At 41.6% G+C, this 20,972-nt stretch overlaps 1 protein-coding gene across 1 annotated transcript; it reads left to right on the top strand.

Annotated features, from left to right (window-relative positions):
* The first annotated feature begins 6,937 nt into the window (after positions 1-6,937).
* rorca (RAR-related orphan receptor C a) lies at positions 6,938-20,718 on the top strand. Its single transcript, XM_041934695.1, has 10 exons — positions 6,938-7,232; positions 13,740-13,825; positions 13,970-14,111; positions 14,265-14,705; positions 14,791-14,912; positions 15,429-15,561; positions 16,704-16,811; positions 16,947-17,057; positions 17,819-17,931; positions 18,035-20,718. Exons 1-10 carry the CDS (start codon positions 7,226-7,228, stop codon positions 18,194-18,196), a joined length of 1,425 nt encoding a protein of 474 aa, XP_041790629.1. The 5' UTR covers positions 6,938-7,225; the 3' UTR covers positions 18,197-20,718.
* Positions 20,719-20,972: the final 254 nt, after the last annotated feature.

Below are 20,972 nucleotides of genomic sequence, written 5' to 3'. Positions count from 1 at the left end.
AAAATAATCCTCTTGTACAAGTTGTGTATGTGTGTTTTTTCCTGACTCCACTTCTGTCAGAGGTAAACAGGCGTTCTCTGAAAGCCAATCTGGCATGAGAGGAGAGCAGGGCTGCGTGCATGTGTGTGTTTGTGTGTGTGTGTGCATATCAGTGTGTCTTGCCACGCGCCTGTGTGTGAGTCTTTGCATGTGCATATGTGTGCATTGTGGGTGTTATCTCACCTTCAGGACAGATGATTCATTACAGGCAAGCCATGGGGTCGGGGGCCCTGTCAACGGCTGTTGTCATGGAAGCCAGTGTTGGAAACAGCAGATCTCCTTTCAGTATCATCTTCAGATTGTTGGGCCACTGACTTGGCCTTCTTTCTCCCTCTATTCCCCCTTGTTGTCTCTCTCTGTCTTAACTGCTGCATCTCGTCCTCTTACCTCGCTTGCTCGCGCTTTTTGCTTCTCTGAGATGCTTTTGTTTTTCTTTGTTTTCATTGTATACGCAAAATAATTCATAAAAGCAAATAATTTTGTATCCTTCATCATGGTCAGACGTTATGTTGCATGTTGCATTTTCCAGTGCAAGAGGCGAAATGACGATTAAAATGGCTCCTCAGTGGTCATACGTCAGGTCATGCCCATGTGCATTTCTTCTTTTTCTCAGAGAATCTGCAGTTAATTTCTGCACTGTGCACACACATACACACACACACAAACACACACACACACACACACACAGAGTCTGGTTTCCATTATGTCTGGGCACATTACATACGCTTACATTCATTTCCTGGAGACTTACCCTAACCATAACCATAACCACCTAACCTAACCTTCACCCAACTCCTCATTCTAAAATGTAATCATTTACATTATGGGGACTTGCATTTTGTCCCCATAAGGAAGGCGAGTCCCACAATGTGACCTTGTAAACAGATATGTCCCCACAAGGTAAGGAATATATACACTAGCACACAAACACACACACAGAGACACACACAGACATACACACACACACACACAGACACACTGAGACCCCATGACCTGGGAGGGGTGTTGGAGGAGGTTTGTAAAGTAAGTAAAACTGTGTTAAGACTCACATGTAAAGCCCTATAACAAACAGTAAGGTTTCCCTTATGAATAGTTACACTGTTTATTCATTGTTCAGTGTAATAAATGCGACTTTGTGACTCTTTGTGGTCATTTTGGGACTCTTTCTGGTCACTTTGCATCTCTCTGTAGTCATTTGGCATCACTTTGTGGTCATTTGGCATGACTTTGTGGTCATTTGGCATGACTTTGTGGTCATTTGGCATCACTTTGTAGCCATTCCATGTCTTTTTGCATTTGTTTTGCTTTTCTCTGTAGTGCTTTCATTGACTTTCCAACAACAAATGATAACAGTCAGCTCATAAAAAGGCTCTGATACTAAAACGCCAACTTCATATCATCAGCTGACTGTGCTGAAGGGGGCACCAGGGGTGGCCAATCAACTTCTACATGGGGCTCATGCCACCCCTTTGGTCCTGCCCTTGTATGTGACGGCCTCAGACATTGGACATGCACAAAGGCATGTTCAGACGTGTTCAGACCTTAGACGATGTTGAGAAAGCCCAGTATTTGAGTTCAACATATTTCATTGCTCATTCACATGAGTGCAAGAATGAACGATGACATCACCTGAACAGCATGCAATGAAATGAGGACGGGATTAGCACTTAATTAGCAATGAAGGGAAGGGTTGGAAAAATAACAGCAGATGGGAGCAATGAGATGTGAGGTAATGAACTTTCAGGCCTTATAGGCAGAAGCCGCACAAATGCCTTTGGCTCTTCGTAGCTTCGTGGTTATTCAAAGACAACTGTGGAAATTAAGATAATCATAATCAAGGTTAGAGTCACATTGTGGTTGGATAACAATACAAAGTCAGATGATTGTGCCAAGTGTTTAAAGGTGGAAACACTGAGTAGATGGGCAGTTTCGCCTATGTATCACACTGCATACACGACCTCATCTGAGCCTGGATCAATAATATACTGAGAAGATGAATATTCCATTCCCAGTAGGTTGCTATCCCCGGTCCAAATCCATTCTTATTTAAAATTCCTAAGACTCATTTTTTATCTCATAGACATAATCTCTGCCATAATCTCTTCTGGGTCCCAGTATTATCTATTAGGCTGTCTAAATTGGTGTTTATTCCTCTATCCTTTTATCAGACCCCTGTCACAACTCCGCAAATGCCTGTGGTTGCTTCTTCCTGTCATGACTGTCAGATGCGATATTATCTAGATGGGAGCAGAGCGCTATCGACAGACAACAGGACAAACGCTGTGTGAGGAAGCAGCACGGACAGATACACCATGGTAAATGTCAGCTTTAATTGGATGCCTATCGTTTAAATATTGCCTGTCAAGACCGAATAAACAGCGTGACTCCCAGCGACAGGATGTGTAGGCTACCTGCGGGTAATAAATTCAGCCATCTCTGATAACAACAGCTGCTGAGGAAGGACAAATACCAAGTCAAAAGTGAACTGAAGGGCACTCCAGATTGCTTCTTATTTGTTTGTTTAGCTCATTAACTCATGCTACTCATAGTAGTACCCTAGTTCACCTTGCTGCAAGCATAACCCCATAGTTGATGAGGTTTTAGGTAAGCAGCAGAATACTGCAGCAGCATCATTAGTGCTGTTTAAGTTTAAAGGTTAATCTAAGTGAGAGCATTTGTCCAATTGTCTTAAATGTAAACCATTTAAGGACAATCAAAAGAGCTTCTCAGCCTCTGCAGGTTTTAGCAATTGTAAGACTCTCCATGATGGTTTATTCAGATGGTCCAGACTGAAATATCTCAACAACTATCTGGTGAACTGCCATTAATTTTTTTTCCCCTGAGGATGAATCCTGCTGACTTTTCCCCTGGCGCCGCAATGAGGTTGACATTTGTGCTTTTTTAATTAAATGTCTCCATAAATCTATTGGGTGAAGCATAGTTTGGCACAGACATTAATGTTCCCTCAGGATGAATTATACTTTTGAGATCCTCTGACTTTTCAGTTAGTGCCATCATAAAGTCAAAATTTAAATAAATCCCATACCTGACATTCCCATCAGCTTTAGCTGTACTTCGTGCTTAGTACTAATTATCAATCAAACTTTTTTTTTTATGGCACTTTTCATGCAAAGCAATGTAACACAAAGTGCTTTACACTTGCTTTAATAAAAACCCACACAAAAGAAGAAAACATTTCCGCCCCACAACACCCACAACACACACATTCCCAGCACACCACTCCAATCCACGCACAAACTAAATGAATTATAGAAATATATATTAACCAAAAAAACTATTTTGTAACTAATAAAAACAGGAAATGAGGAAATGCTACCATAACTTTTCATGAATCTGCAATGAGGAAATACCAAAAAAAATGTAAATAACAAAATAGAATAAATTATACTAAGATGTCTAATATAATAGACAAATTATAAAATAAAGTCACTATAAATAATGTGAGTAAAAGTTAGTTCATGCTAACATAACGTTTTCCACTCAAGACAGCATTTTGCTACATTAGCAATTCGTCCACATTAGCAAGCAAACTAACGTTAGCTAACATTAACCAGCTAAAACCACACTTTCACAATATATTTTACATAATTTGCACTAATGTTAGCTCTGACGTCTGACTTTGTGTTGGACTCTGCGTTGTGATGGGTGTCGGCCGTTTGTCGACATTAGCAAACTGCGTCTCAGCTAATGCTAGCTACTCACACTGTGGCGCAATAGGATAGCGAAAGAGAGGGACAGCGACGGAGTACAGCACCAAGCATCTGCTTAGGATGATCATGTAATACAAAAGCTACATAATAGACCCCGTGGTGAGATTATTTTGTCAACTGCTGTTCCCAAGGTGAAGAATATATTTTCAGCCTTAGTTATATTTATGACTTCGGTCTGGAAATATTGGGACCAGCATGGTCTTCACGCAGCAGTCAGGACATCCTTCAGGTTGTGAATGAGAAGAAAATGACTATAACAAAGTGTAAGAGGAGGAAGAGGAAGGCGCACCGTGCAGTTTGGCACACTGACCTATTGATGTGAACCTGGTGCAGGTGAAAGATAGGTACAAACCAGATTACAGCCACACAGAGAGTCGGAGTGAGAGAGATTAGTGGGCATTTGAAAGGGGAGAAGGGAGAGGATTCAGCAGGATGAAGGAGAGGAGAGGACAGAGGATTATGGAAGCCAGAGCCTGGATCCCAAAATAATCCTCTCAGTATAGTGGGCTTTATGTGCTGTGGGCCAGAGGCCAGTCTGAGATATTAAATTGTCACTGCATTCATGCATCGTAGTTGGAACGTGTGAAAAACACTTCCGAATGTGAGATCATCACCGCCACCACCTCTGTTTTGGAAGAGGAGGTGTTTGATTTCTATAGTTTCTATGTCTCTGGACCAACATGCATGCACACAGAGAGGCACAAAGACACACACACGCACACACACACACACACAAGCACACACACACACACACAGGGACGGGCGTGTTCATTCTATCTGCCTTAATCTGGAAAGCTGGTTGGAGCTACGTGCTTGTATGTGAAGCTCTAAGCACCTCCCTCTTTCCATGCTCCATGTTCTAATTTGGGTATTGCCATGGTTACATAAGATTGAGGGTCAGGAGGTCAGTGACGTTGCAGGCAAACACCGGATGAATATGTGACTGCTTCATGGCGGCAGAGGGACACGCTGAGGGACATAATACAACCCGAGAAAGTCAGCAGATGAGGATCAGGAAGGAAACCATCAGACTGACAAAACCAGCTAAATGGGAGGAAGAGGAAGTTTACTGCTAAAGAATATAATAAAGCAAAACAATCTTACTATACTCTTCCCAGAATTGTATTTTCAATGTACTGTGCATTCAGAAAGAAGGAACACATTGCTGCTGTGCATTTATGCTTTCTTTTTTAATTTTAGCAGTTGCAATATTTAGAAAGGCCTGTGGAAATGTATGGATAAAACGCTCTATACGCAAGCATGCGAGTATGGAGGGACAATAGACAGAGATAAGAACATAAAGCATGCATACTGTAGGTGGTGCTGAGACACTGTACGTAAAAGAATAAACTTAGATTTTTACATGATTCAGAACAAAGGCGTTCACAGTGGAAAAAGACAGAAAGACACGGGGAGACTCACCACGCATGCACACCAGGAAGACGAGAGAGGGAGGGGGTGTGAACGCTCTGTGTTGCTCCACTAACCTACTTTCCATAATCTCTCTCTTCTCCTCATTTCATAACTGTGCCTAAGTTACATGATACACTCGTCATCTTAACCACGTTTGCAAATCAGTTAATTGTTATAGGCTTTGCTACAGTGGCAGAGTCAGAGGGTGTGCCTGCTGTCTTTGTTTTACACACACACCTACATTTCAAAAGGAAATGATAGGAATGTATATACATAGAAAATAGACTTGAAAATTGCACTAAACATTGTGGTTAATGGAGCATTTTATTGGATTTATTTTAACATACGTTTGGGTTAAAAGCTTTCTAGAATTTAACCTGGATTGCAACATTTCAGGAAGTGGAATACAAAAGAAAAAAACAACAACAAAACAGCAACAACTTGAGTTCACAATGAATTCTTCCTGCAAGATTAGTGTTTGTTAATCCAGTGATATAATGCAGGGTTCTTGAAATACTGAATCAAAGGGAAACTGAGGACAAAATATACTCTCCTCCAATAGATATAGCCATTTAATTCACAAAAAAAGTAGTAGTGCAGCAAATTTAGCCTATATTATTTCATATGTAGAATCCCTAGTATCAGGCTATAATTTTGACCATCTTCATATGGATGTTTCTATAATTATTCTGCACTGTTAATATCTTTCTTATTCAATGTTTGTCTAATACAGTACAGCAGCGGTCAAAAAAGGTTTGTGCTTCATCTTCTCTGTTGAAAGTGGCAGAACAAAATGTGAGCCAGATATGAAAACATTATAACCACAACATTAAAGAGAAATTAGATAAGCTAAAAACCAAATTTATTGTCTGTGGTCCTTAAGGAAATATCAATTTGCATGTATATTATGTCCATGGAGCTAAAAAATAATGTTAAAATACAGATTTTGCCATGTTTTGGTGCCATAAAGGATTATTCAGGTAGAAGTCTTAGCCATTATATCATATACTTTCCCATACTCTGGCCATTTTATGACATTGAAACGACCATATGACTTTTTTAGGTTGTCAAATGCATGTTTGTCCATATGTGTGTCCACTGGTTGACATTGATTTCAGTATGTCACAAAAACCCATTTTTAGATACTGAAATTTTCTGTAATCTAGAATATATCCTAAAATGTACTTCTGCAAAGATCACATTTAGATCAATATGCACTATTTGCCAAAGTTAAACTACTAATGTATTATCACTTGCATTATCATAGGTACCAGAATATAAAAGACATCTTATTTCAAGTGGTTGATTTTTATATCGTTCATAGTAGTCTATATGAAAACATTTAAGAGCATGGTTTACCCCTTTAAATCTGTTTATAGATCTCCAATCCAATGATTTATAGCCTATATATTGATGAGTGTCATTGGGACCTCTTCCTTGTCATATTTATCTATAACCTAAAGTGTACCATTGTTCCTTTATGCTGGGGAAGAGTGGAAAATAAGAATAAAGCATTGTTGTTGTTGGTTATTAAAGGAGAAGGATCATCCACGAAGTAAAACTCTGCGCTTGTTATTAAATAGTTCCCACGCTGGTTCATTCTTCGGTCTGGACTGACACACTGCCACACTTTCCCACGCACGCGAGAGCGCCCTTAAAGCGCGCGGAGGGTGGCGCGTGCGCGTCAGCTCACGGGGCACGAGGCGGGCGGACCGCGGGGTGAGGATCATGTGTAGTCCACGCGCCGAAACTAGGTTACTGCGAGCCACAGAGCAGGACAGAGCTGAGGGACGACGAGCCGCGGCGCTATTATTTCATAGGTGTTTTATCGCAACAGCTCCTCTGTCGGAGGACAGAAAGTAAATAAGTGACGCGTCGCTTCTGAAGAAAAGGTAGAAAATCCATATGAGGATTTGCTGCTGTGACAGTTTCCAGCTGCTCCGTTTTGGAGCAAATAAGTACTCGTCGCTGTCGCTCCTTCTTGGCTTCGTCTCCACCTGGAGTTGTATGACTTAAAGAGTTGGCTACAGTTCACCGCCGACATGAGAGGTGAGTTAGTGGAAAATGCTACATTTGTTCGACTTTCTGTTTTTTGCATCTTGTGTCTGTGTGAATAGCTCAACTTCTGAGTTTCATGTACTGTGGCGGAGGCACTGCTTTGACACGGAGTCCGAAGTGCGTAGGCTGCAGGCGCTCACGGCAAGAAACGCCAGATTGCATCACAGGAGGAAATAAAAAACGATTTATAGGTTTATTTAGGTTTGCTGTGCATTTTAAATAAGCCAGTTTTAGGACCTTTAAAGTTGTTATACAATGTTTAATCTTAAGAAGGAGCACGTTGGGATGTTTAAAAGTCGATTGTTTTAATCATAGCATATATAATTTTTTTACGCATATGTCTGAACACGAGTGTGTTGAGTTAAACTGTCTAGGTTTTTGTGCATTTCTTTAGTTTTCTCCTGTGTTGTAGCTTCGTTGACTCTATTTCACCGTAGAGCGACTCCGGTTATGTAAGAGCGAGGAGAGGGAGGGAGTGAGCGGAGTGATTCAGAGGCTGTCAAGCCGCATGAAAATCTGTTGGATCTGCTGGCAAGGACTGTTTATCATGAATAAATAGTCCCTTTTTCTTATTTTTTTCCTACTTTTTCTGTTTGATGTTTGTTTTTACATTAAGGGTATCTTTTATGTGATCCGGCCAACAGTTTTATATTTTTTCCTGTTGACAGTTTTGGAGATAAATCTTTAATACGCATGATGTTTTAATGTGTCTTAAAGCACTGGTGGTGTGTTTCACTGTTACTTCATCAGCCAGCGTGTTTTTGTTTTCAGCGTCAGCAGTATGGCGGCCAGTGTGGGGGTGGAGGAGAGAGGGAGAGAGGAGGTGCTCCATTGACCTAGTTCTGTCATTGAGGATTACAGCAATTGTGTGTGTGTACGTGTGTGTGTGTGTGCGCCTGCGGGTGGAGCACCATGGTCAGTCGTCATGACTGATGAGACAATTTTGATAATTTAAATCAGTTGTCAGGGCAGAGTGTGCCTCTTTAAAATGCTTTAGATATGAGCAGCACTGGATGAGCCTGCTTTGAAGGCACCTTGCAATATGCATGCTGCATTTTCTTACTTATTATTACAAAAAATAAATATTTTATTTGTGAAATGTTAACAAATATATGTGTTTACATAATCTTTGAAGATTTAACCATTAAAAATGATAAGATTTGCGGCGTTTTGAGGTCAAAGCCATGCACCGCTGTGACAAGCAGGATATGGGCACAGCAAGCCCACATGTAACCATGAGGCACAGCAGGGTTCGGTTTAAGCTCAGTTTCCTCTGTCAGCTAAGGTTACTTACATCAACCAGAGCGCATGTGGCTCGAGTCAAACCCGGCTTGTCAATCTGATTTTGTGAAAATACCACATTATTTTATACTCTTCAATTTAACTCCCCATATGAGAGAAAACAGTGTGAATTTAACAAGATTTCATTATCAGTCTTCTTTATACCTGATAGATTGCAATCAACAGTGCTGTCACAGCCTGCTTGTTTGTCTCAGCGTCATCATCTTCAACTATTCCTGTGAACGGTTGCACAAACAGGTTAGGCAGGTAAGATTTAACATGATCAAATAAACAAACTTAATTAAAGCACTCTGAGGTTTTGTGTCTCGGCCCTCTAATGATGTGCAGAGCTGAAGTCTTATTAGACAGTGTTGGAGCTCAGTTAGCCCAGGATCAAAGGTACAGTGGCAGTAGAGAGGAAGCCCCCCTTTCTGGATTCCAAGGCCACCGCTGTGCTGAGCTCAGCCCCAAAGCCACTATCTGTTTAGTGTGCAGCCTTTGGCAAGTTCACAGTGAGATACAGTATGTGTCAAGGTGTCCTTTCTCTCTGACAACTGCACGCTAAGATTCCATTCCCCTCATCTAAAGCTCCTACTCTTCACCCAGCCTGCATGTTGGTATGCAGGCAAAATTGTAGCATAGATCTGTTTCTTTCTGCGGATTTTGCAGACAAAATTGCAAACATGATTGCATAAAAATAATGTTTTCTTTGTCGTATTTTAGGGCAAAGTCATTTTTGGTCGGATATCTATAATCCAAGCATGCATAAGGATAAGTTATATCTGAACAGATTCTAATTCAAGTAGACTGTGATTGCTGCACCATAGTCCTAAATTTGTTCCTGTGGTTCGGAGCAGCATGCAAAATTACATGCTGCGAAGTGAATTCCTCAGTCTGGTTTTGCTTGTGTTGCAGAGGCCCACTTGGGTTTGGGCTTGGAGCTGCATAAACAGTGTGATCAAGTGAATGCACTTTATCTCTTCTGATCAATGGTGGGGGATTACAGTGGCTCAGAGTGTGAAGTCTGGTTTCTTGGCAGGCACAGTGATGTTGTTTAGCATGTGAATGTTTACTGGAGGAAAATGGGTAAAGGTGTAAGAATGGACGTAGAATAGTGAACCATATTCATGAGATGAGAATATTACTTGCAAGGCACAGTTTTCTGTCAAATTACCCAGTTTGCATGTTGTTATTTAACAGTGGGATTATCCTTAGCATAAAACTAAAGGTATGCAACAAAAATAAAGAGAAAGAAAGGAAGTGCAAACAGTTTCAGTGTCTTCTGCTGGTCAGGCTATTGACAGGTGTACTGCTGAGCCTTTTTAGGATGTGTGCATATGCAAATACTTTTGTCTTCCTCGAGACTGTCTGGAAAGTGTTCATGCATAATGCTTATTCCATTACGCCGAAGGAAATGTTTCAGTCACAAGGAAAGAGAAAACATCTCACCAATGAATTAGTCCAAATTTCTATTACATTATTTGCAGCGACGTGTGTCTCGTGTTATACATGATGTTTACACCATGACATTGCTGGCCTCCAGTTATAGGCAGTGTAAATGTCCCAGTTTTTTACTCCAGACATCTTCTCTCTGTTTTTCGCTGAAACATTTCTTCAATGTTACTTTACTGCACTAAAAACACTTAAGCAATAGCTATTGTTAAGTGGATCCGGTGTCCCTTAATACCTCCCACTCCTACTATTGCATCTGCTGAGTAATTACATAAACCTGCAGTGCATTTTTAAAGAGTTCAGGGTTAGTGTCCGCACATATTGTACTATCTGTGTCCTCCAGGTAGGTCAGTGGGCGGGGAGGAAGAGTGGCGAAGTTGTTACTGTTCACATACTGTAGTTTTATAGAAAACATATGGCAGCTGAGGCCCTGGAGAAATGTAAAAAGAGAGAATGACAGACAGAAGACAGTACTGGATATATATTCAAAAAACTTCCCACTTTGACCGTGAATGTAGGTTAAGTATACAGTATGTCAGGTAAACGTAACGTGCAAGATAAATAGGACCTTGGACTCTGTTTGATTAGCTGGAATGAGAGAGCAAAGTCTCCCATGCAGACGGTTTACAGCACTAATGTAGAAAAGTGCTGACCAATGGTGATGCATTGACACACTGACTGACTGACACAGAAATCACCTTTAGATCACCACAACTTTTTAAGTTTCTTAGACGTATCTCTTCTACAAAACAATCCTTCTCTGCAATGAGAACTAAAAATGCAATAGAAATCATGTTTTGTAGTATTCAAGTTCTAAAATTTTAAACATTCGTGTATGATTACATTCTGTACAATATAGAGATTATTGTGTTTAAACATGTAACAGATGCTTGTAGTATTTAAGCACACAGAACTGGTGTTTCAGGTCATTTTGTCGTAGAACAAAGACTCATGTAAATGTTCTAAGTAAAGAAACTGTTGTTCAGGCCCACGCTGCAATGCAACATGCCACAAAATTAATGTAGACTGTTTTAGCTGTCTGACACCGCTGTAATAAAGGCTCTGCACACTGTCATTTACAGTACGCTTGTGTGCTGTGCTGCGTTTATTGGTCGGTAGATCAGAGCGGCAGAAGGAATCTCTGGGCGGCCAACTGCACCAGAGTAAAAATAGATTTATGGTCTAGCTCAAACACAGCTGAAATTTCACTCAAATACTTGACATGCTGCAACAAGTTGAGAGCTACTATTAGCTACGTCTGTTCCCCCTGCTGCAGCTTACTGTACTGGATGTTTTTGGAAGTATTTCCAGATGTTACGCAAGTTGTAAAATCTCCAGTGGGGCACTTTGGTTTCAACTGGCCATCCGTCCCTCAGTCATCAAATCTGACATTGTTTTCTTTCCATAACAAAAAGGAGGGCCCCACCCCGCATCCCCCACCCTTCCTTGACTTAAGTCATATTTGGTTCCACATTAAACCTGCAAGAAAGCAGGTTGTGTTCCTCGCGAGGCGCCTCCCCCCTTCGCTGAATGTGAAACTGTGTCAGTGGAGCAGTTCTTGCTCTCTGGGCCTGGCGGTGCTGCTCAGCTGACTGGCAGGTGAGACGGCGAGTCACAGGCAAAGCCGCTTGCTCAGCAGCCAATGGGAGTGCAAGGGGGGTGAGGGAGGATCGTCACACTGTTACCAAGACAACCACCTTTGAATGAGTGTGTTCATGGAATGCGGCCAGACAGCAGTTATATAACAGGCTGAAGGGCGGGGTGAGGCTCTGGAGGGGGAGCGATAAAGGGAGCAGTGGAGAAAGGGATTTTTTTTTCCGTTGGCCTTTATTTATTTATATCCCTCAGTCGCGTTGGCCAGTAGAAGTTCTACCCAACCGAAACACTCAAAAATGTCACCTGCGCTCCACAGAAAGTCTTTGTTGAAGGACAATGTTGAAGGATTTTCAGGGTAATGTCACTAACCTCTTTAGCTTCGCCTCGGTTTGTGACGCACGTCTGTCCCCACACAGAGTGACTCATGTGATTGGTCGGTTGCGAGCAGTTTATAAAAGAGCCGTTAGAAAACAGCAATTTTCTGAAGAGCTGTGATTTACAGGTTACCTAATGCCCCGTGTGACCCAACAAAAGTGGTTTAGAGATTGTTTGGCACACCCTGCAGCCAGAGCCAAATCAAATCTCGCACACGGTCTACACAGTAACAGTCAGTTGCAGTTGTTTTGTGGGTTGCAGTTGTTGGCCTTGGAGGGTTCAGGACAGCAGTGTGGCTTTGTTAACCTGCTAACATTTTGTTCATCCTGGAGAAGGAGAGAAGGAGAAAGAGGGAGCTGTGAAACTTTATAACCCCGGGCCTCAGCTAATGCAATTGACCTGCTATTCTGGGCTTGAGGAGGCCCAGCTACTTAGATAAACAACATAATGAAAAGAACAGGCTGTTCCTGGGTAAGAAGGCTCAGGCTTCCACAATCAACACAAGGTGTACAATGTATATACAGTTTGCTTTGGCCATCACAGGACCCTCTGTGTTCTTGACACTTCTTCTGTTTCCTCACAGTCTCTAACATTATGGCATTGTCGTCATTGTCAGCTCCATTTCAAACCCTGTCATGCACAGATAACATCTTACTATCATGAAATCACCTGAATTCCTAGCGAGAAAAGGCAGGTGAGTCTGCCTGCAGCAAGAAACATTACATGCAGGGTGGCAGTTTTCTTGTTTGAATTCAGTTGGTGTAAAAAAAACATCAGTGTTTTCCCAAGTATATGTTGATTAATTAGAGGCTGTCTACTTAATTTGATATGACTGAGGTGTTTTATTGACTGTATCAGCAGTCAGCATGATAGGCCTACAAAACAAATGTTGACAGTTCCTATAACTTGCTTCTATGTCGCAATGCTACTGAAATAGATGGCAAATATTTGTTTACTTGTAACACACAGGTGGGCTTGATTTTCTATATATGCAGCACTATGTTTTAATTTTGACCAGAGACAGACGTTACTTTTTTACTTTACTTTTTTTCAACAGAATATCTGATATTATTCACCCGCAGAGTCTTCAGTAAACTCATGTGGTTGCACTTCTGAGTGATGAGCTCTTGCTAGTGTGCTGCCTCTCTGTCTTTTAGAGGACCTCTTTGACATGACTGTGTGTGTGTGAGTCACCAAAACATAGCAGCATAGTTTTTTTTTCTGTTCGCTCTGCTTAAGCACTGTGAAAAATGCCTATAATAGTGGTGAAAACCTTGAGTTTTACAGCTGATTCCACTCAAATTCTACATTTCCATCTGTTTTTCTGCATGTCATTGCAATTGCATAACAACTGAGGTGCATAAAATCTCCTCATATGCTGTGCACCATCAAAGGGCTGCAGCAGCTATCTTTTTTTTAGCTATCAATGTGTCAGTCATTCTTCTTGATTAATCAGTTAATTGCCTTGTCAACAAAAAGTCAGAAAAAAATGCCCATCACAGTTTCCCAGAGCTGAAAATCGGCAAATTTGACATTAATTTAACTGAGTAACTGATTACTTGGTGAATCCTTTCAAATCAAGATCATTGTACCAAATCAAAGAAATACTTAAATTAGTGTTATGTCTGTTATCATGCAATGACAGATAATAGTATTTAGTCATAATCTTTGTCAGTAAATCCATATATGTTTCTAGGTAACTAACTACATGATTAAACTACTAAGTTATGAGGTACGTAATAAGAGTTTTTACTGCGTCACTGATTTTTTTTCCTCATTCATCTCTCTCTCCAGCTCAAATAGAAGTGATTCCCTGTAAAATCTGTGGGGACAAATCATCAGGGATCCACTATGGTGTCATCACCTGTGAAGGCTGCAAGGTGAGCTATCACCCATCTCCCTCTTTAGGTGTTAGTTACAGTGTTAAAACTGCTTTTAGGTGTTGTCATTACTGCTCTACTCAGTCTAATTCTTTTGATGCTCACATATTTTACCACTGCTTCATGTCGTGTCTCTGTCTGTAGGGTTTCTTTCGACGCAGCCAGCAGAACAATGCTATGTACTCCTGCTCACGACAGAGGAACTGTCTCATTGACCGGACCAACCGCAACCGCTGTCAGCACTGCAGGCTGCAGAAGTGTCTCGCTCTGGGTATGAGCCGTGATGGTGAGTTCAGCTACTCGATCTATATTTAATTAACCCAGAGTTTCCACCTCCCACTTTCTGCTTATCACATTGAATGAGTCATGTAATCCTTGTTTGACCTAGACCATACCTTCTTGAATGTTTAATCCATGTCTTTACATCCTCGCGTTGCAGCGGTCAAGTTTGGTCGGATGTCCAAAAAACAGCGTGACAGCCTGTATGCAGAGGTCCAGAAGCACCAGCAGTCCCAGGAGTGCGCGGGGCTTGGTGTCCGCGAGGAGAACAACGACATGGCCGACCACGGCCGCACCTACAGACGAGGCTCCAGCGCCGCGCTCAGCGACCTGGACGACATCACCACACTGCCAGAAGGCCTGCTGTTCGACCTGCCGCTGACCCCCGAGGATGCAGGTGGAAACTACTGTAACCTGGACATGCTGTGTGGCAGCGCAGGCAGCAGCTCATCCTCTCAGAGCTCACCAGAACAGACCAACTTGGACTTTGTAGACGGCAACCACAGCATCAAGCATGAGTACCAGCTGCTGCACGACTCTGGACTCTTCTCACATGCTATCCTCAACCCACTGCCTGAGGGCTGCTCCCTGCTTGAGATAGGTCAGTATAAATCCTGTCCCGTGCTGATGTTGAACCTTAAATCTCAGTTTAAAAAAAAAATCTGATTGCAAACTTTTCTGTTCAGAGCGTATAACTCAGAGTGCGGTGAAGTCCCATGTTGAGACGAGCCAGTACAGCACAGAGGAGCTGAAAAGAATGGCGTGGACCTTGTACAGCCCAGAAGAGACACGCTCATACCAGACCAAGGCATGTGTGACACAATTACAGCCTCAGCTATACACATATACACAGAGTTTTTTATCTGTAGAACATCTCCACCATCTGCCTACATGATTGATATTTGGTTCAACGAAATAAAATCTAAATCTATGAAAAAATAGCCGTAGAAGTCGCACGTAAAAGAGTTTTTATATCACTATAGTTTGGCTCATCATCCTGCTTTGTTCATAGAGGAAGTTTTCAGTTTATAACCTTGCACCAACATCAACAAAGAAGTGTCCATTAAACAAATAGAAGTATTTTATCACCATAATTCATTCTTACAGCGGGGTTTGTAAATGCAAATATTTTTCTCACACATTTGCTACTGGGGATGCGGCCAATATGATCATGACTCTAGGTCAGGATGTCTTTTAGCGGAACTCACACAACCAACCACAACCAATCCTTGATGTCTAAATAAGCATAGAATCAACAGAGAACAATACAACTTGTGTGTTATTGCAGTGCTCATGAAAGCCTCCCTGTCTCTACCTCTTTCAGTCAGCTGAGGTGATGTGGCAACAATGTGCCGTTCACATCACCAACGCAATCCAGTATGTGGTAGAGTTTGCCAAGCGCATCTCTGGCTTCATGGACCTCTGTCAGAACGATCAGATTATCCTCCTCAAAGCAGGTCAGTGCATGACACCAGCGTACACACACCCTGCTGTCTAGAATCAGTTGTACACGTTGGGTTTCGACACATATGGTAACAGTCAGGAGCTGTTTTTACAACAGATGTGCCTCCAGGAAGGCAGCCAGCCTGGCATGCGTGTGTTTATTACTTTGCTAAGTTTTATCTGTGTACTGATAGCTGTTGTCATATGAACAGTGAATTACCCTCATGTGGCAGCTGACTTTAGGTCAGATGTCACATGCAAGTGGCGTGACTTGAAAAGGTGGATGGTTGTTCTGCTTCTGAAGAATGGCTAGCCTTGTTTTAATCCCTCGACGCTGCCTTCTCTGGTCGTCATGCCCTGAAGTGCCTCATCTTATGAATCACTGAGGCCTACGTGTGATCTGTTTCTTCACATGTCGGACCTTTGAAATCGATGTATGGTTTTCAGCGACAAGCAAAACAAGAAGGCAGTCAAAACAAGAGATTAATGGATTTCAGAGGCAGCTGACTTTCTTCTGTCGTTTTATGAAAATGAACAAAATGCGAGCACGCACGCAAGGTGTTCTCACAAGGTGTTTAATTAGTCTAATTAAGTGCCTCTATTAGAAGACATAGAGATGAAAAAAGGTGTCCACACCCAATCATTGCTGGCTAAACCTGGTTAACACCTGAAGGGTGGAGACGATTATAGGTTTGACAATGTAGTTACTAACACAATCCAACAGAAACACATTCCTCTGAGTGTCATCACTATTAAGGTGTCAAAACCTCAACACCATATGTTCAGCTGTGATCGTACAGAAATTAAAAAAACAAGATGCAACCATTTTCTTTGCCAGGTATGAACCATTGACTTGTCTGACTTAATTATATGGTCACACAGGTGACAATTATTCTGTCATTCACAGTTTACCCAGTAACTGATATCTAAAATTACTTTGTCATGATGTAATGTTTGTCTTTAAATAATCGAGACAGATTTAACTAATAGAAATAGCTTTTTTAGTCTAATAAATAAGCAAAATAAACTCAAAGTGTCAAGAAAGGAAACATTCTAACACATATTTCTCTTATTAAACAAAAAAACATATACTTTTTGAATACAAGTTTCTCTCTTTCACTGAACTCAAAACAGTTTCTGTATTTTTTGTCCACAGGCTGCATGGACGTTCTTCTGATCCGCATGTGTCGGGCCTATAACCCCATAAATAATACATTGCTCTTTGATGGGAAGTTTGCCACTGCTCAGCTTTTCAAAGCTCTTGGTGAGTCGATACACAAGCTTGATGAAAGGAGGAGCAGGGGATTTTAGATTTATCTGTTCCGTCTGTGTCAAAATCATCACATCCACTAGTTTCGGTTTTGATGATAACTGTCTTTTTCTCCGTTCCCTCCCCCAGGCTGTGACGACCTCGTGAATGCAGTGTTTGACTTGGCTAAAAGCCTGAGCCGTATACAGATGTCAGAGGACGAGATGGCGCTCTTCAGTGCTGCTGTGCTGCTCTCACCAGGTAAGATTTCATTTATTTTAACAAGATGGATTTATCTTTACCAAGGAGCATTTGTGTATTAAATTTGCAAAGTGCTACATTGCCCAAAGAGGCAAAGTTACAGTATTTTAATACTTTTCACACAACCTATCCAGAGATTCTGCAAGTAAAGGAGAAGAAGTTTGCTTACTGACATTCCTGGCACAGACTTAAATTTATTTCAAATGAGCATCATCAGAAGAAAATTCATAACTCACACACATCAGCAATGCTTCACCTATGGTGACAGTACTGCCACTGACAGGATATTGGCTTAGTCCCAGTGTGAAACTCCCTGAAGGATCATGGTCATGCTTTTGCATGTTACGGTGCAATAGCTGCAAAGTTTGTGTAATTTCCTTTACTGATGGCCATTTTCCCAAGCATGACTGTTTTTTTTTTACATTCCTCCTTTGCAGTCATTGATTTGAAGAGTCATAAATTCTCCAACAAGAACAGATTCCAAAATGGTCCCTGCTGACAACTGCAATACCAAGCAATTGTCATAAAGCTGACATTTTACAAAGGCTTTATGATACATCACTTATCTCAGACAAGTTTCATGTGTCTGCACATTCATTTTTAATGTGTGTGATGTGGCTGCCTTCAAGGACATCAGTGTAGAAAGTTACAATATGCTTTAAAGCATGCTCAGCAGTTACATAAAGTACAATACATCTTTGTACATTGTAAACCAGATACCGATACCATTGACAACATCTTGTCACTGTAATTTCCCTCAGACCGGCCCTGGCTGACAGATGTTCAGAAGGTACAGAAGTTGCAGGAGAAAGTCTACGTGGCTCTGCAGCGCTGCCTACAAAAAGAGGGAGCATGGGAAGAGAAACTAGCCAAGGTACAAAGCCAGCTGCAGCACTTTAAAGTTTGGGGGAGAAAGCTCAAATTAAATTTGTATTGTCTTCCTAATTTAACTTTGCATTTTTGTATTCCCCCTCAAGATGGTGTCAAAGCTTCCCGTAATGAAGTCCATTTGCAACCTTCACATCGACAAACTGGAGTTTTTCCGTCTGCTTCACCCTGAGACAGCGTATACCTTCCCCCCGCTGTATAGGGAAGTTTTTGGCAGTGAAATCACCTTCCCAGACTCCACAGAGGGCTAGCACCATTTAGCTAAACAGCGTGATTCAAATAGAGACATTGAGGGGTAGGGAGGGGGAGATAAAAATGTGGCAACCAGCTGAGGCAAACGCAACCAGCAGCTCAATGACAATCCTGCATGCTACACTTTAGGACACACTCCTCTCACCTCCCGCCCTGCAGGCTAGTCCATTCTGCTTCAACGTAACACTGCAGGAACTGCTGCTGGGTACTCAGTGCATGTTACCTCTTTTTTACGGAGTAAAAAGAAATTATTAAACATAATTTGTATTCTCAAAAATATTTTTCTATGACGAGACCTTAAACCTCTCATCATGTTGAATTCCTTTCAAATATAAATTTGACTTTCACCGTTCTCACAGTTCCTGTAAGCTATTGTTGAATGTACCCCTTTTCCCCTTAACCGTTCAGCACAGCCCTTGGCTTGATATAGAATGTACATACTTAAAATCCTCAGCCACTTTGTGGAGATTTGCAGTAATGATGCCTGTCTCAGTTGTCAATCTAGTAACAGTTTATTGTTTCATTCAACATTTTTGGTAGCGCCCATATTTTGCAGTTTTGTAACGTATGAACAAACTGTTTAAAGGGACCATGATCAAACTCACAGACAGGGTTTTTTTTTAAACCGTGTGAATCATGGGCAAACACTCAAGAGTGTCTGCCATCATGCACCTACAAACTCTTGCACACAGAGCACAAAACATAGCACTTATTCTGATCCTTTGTAGGTATTTTTACTAGCACACTCAGACACTGATGTAAGTGAGTTCTTTTTTTTTTTTTTAATGCAATCAATGACCTCAGTCCTAATACCTTTTCCCTTTGCAAATGCCACTTCGAGAGCGAGAGTGAGAGAATCACAGAGGTGTTGTACATTCAGATGTCTGGATCCCAAATGAGGAGCAGGGTAGCGAGCTCAGGTCTGGGATGGAAAGATTGCTGTTCTTAAAAGAAAATCCAGCTGATAATTAGCACTTATGACTCCTCGTTAGAATCCAAAATGAACACTTGGCACAAGATTTTACGGGTTCGCGCTCAGACTGCCATCTGTGAAACTCGTTACGCCCTCCCACCTTACATAAGCTGTATGAACAAGGTGCTGGGCAGCCGACCACTGTGGGGGTTACGTGCTGTCATGGAGGAGCATCCTCAGTCCCCCTCCGCAGAAGAGTGCCATCGCCCCAAACCATCCAGCAGCGTCTCAACCAGCAGTTTCAAAAAGACTTTTGGAGTAAAGACGAAACATGAACTTTGATGTTAAAATGTGACAGTTATCACATTGCCACCTACATGTTGGATGAGGGGCAAAAACAGAGATTGAGCAGGTGGGTGATGGTATTATTTAAGACATCAGTTAGAGGGGATTTACTGTCTGCGCCAACTCTCACTGCTTCGGGGTCAGGCAGACTGCGCTGTTTCAGCCAGTTAAGGTGTTCTGATTAATTAAACCCTCTGTTCCTCTTTCCCCACTCCCTTACTACCTCACCCTCTTCAAACACTATATGGCACAGAAAAGGGTTGACAGAGCCATCAGCTACCCCCCTGAGTTAGCATTTCTGCATCCGTACGAGAGCTTCTTTAAAAATATAACAATTAGTGGTGAAATTTGAAGGCCAGTTTTGATTCAACTATTCTAAAATGTATTCTTACGCTCTTAAAACTGGACAGAAGAGAAACACAAACTGAAATGCTGGATCTACTTATACTACCTATCCTCTGCCTGCTTTTCTGTCATTTGAGAGCAGTTCATGCCTTTAGGTCCAGAAGTCCCACTTAGATACAGATCTATGTGAGGAATGGTCTCTGGAGACGCACAAGGGTGTGTCCAGGTGAAGCCTTTTTCTTCATAGTAGGGGAACATATTGGATTTCTGTTTTTTAAAAAGCTTTCTACCAGTATCCTAAAGAAGATACTAGAAGAGAATAGTTGTAATCGCAGAAAACCTTGCTGAATTTATTTTATGCATTTTCAGACAATCACACGACATATGTCGGAGCTGTGTTTAACATCAGCCAGGCTTGCTTTGCACTGCTGGGACAGTGCTGCTCACCAGACACTATATTATCTCACATAGTATGAAGGGGTATTGCCCTTTTCTGGGTACGCACGACAGTGGGATAGTGGGATCGTGCAATAATGTCTTTCCCATTGTTCTCAGTATGTTGGGCCTTTGTTGCCATGTATTACAGTAAATATTTTCAAAAGCACTCCAGCAAAGTTAACCTCGCAGCGCAACAAGTAATGTTGTTTAGATTATAATGTACCAAATACACAGCCAACCACCACACAGGTCGGCTGACAGCTGACATGGCCAGATGACATACAGATTGTAACAAAGTGCAATACTTTGTGCGTCGAGTAGTAGAATGTTAGACATGCTGACTTCAAAAGAGTCAGTATTCTTTATACAACCCCGATTCCAAGATGTTGGGACTTTGTGCATACTCAATTGAAAACAGTGCAAAGACAACATATTTAATGTTTTACCTCATCAGCTCCGTTGATTTTTTTTGTAAATATCTGCTTTTTCTAAATTTGATGCAGCAACACGTTTCAAACAAGTTGGGACAGACTGGGAAAGTTGTGGAATGGTCCAAAAACACCTGTTTGGAACATTCCACAGGTAAACAGATTCACAGGTAACAGGTGATAGTATCATCAAGTATGAAAGGGGCATCCCTGAAAGGCTTTTTTTGGAATCGGGGTTCTAGTTTTTGCAGGCCTGAAAGCTGTCCAGGGGACAGTATATAAGATCTGCACGTACATTTCTGTTTA

The sequence above is a fragment of the Chelmon rostratus genome, chromosome 4, assembly GCF_017976325.1.
Source record: "Chelmon rostratus isolate fCheRos1 chromosome 4, fCheRos1.pri, whole genome shotgun sequence".
Classification (NCBI taxonomy): Eukaryota; Metazoa; Chordata; class Actinopteri; order Chaetodontiformes; family Chaetodontidae; genus Chelmon; species Chelmon rostratus.
This window is presented reverse-complemented; position numbering and strand designations above follow the sequence as displayed.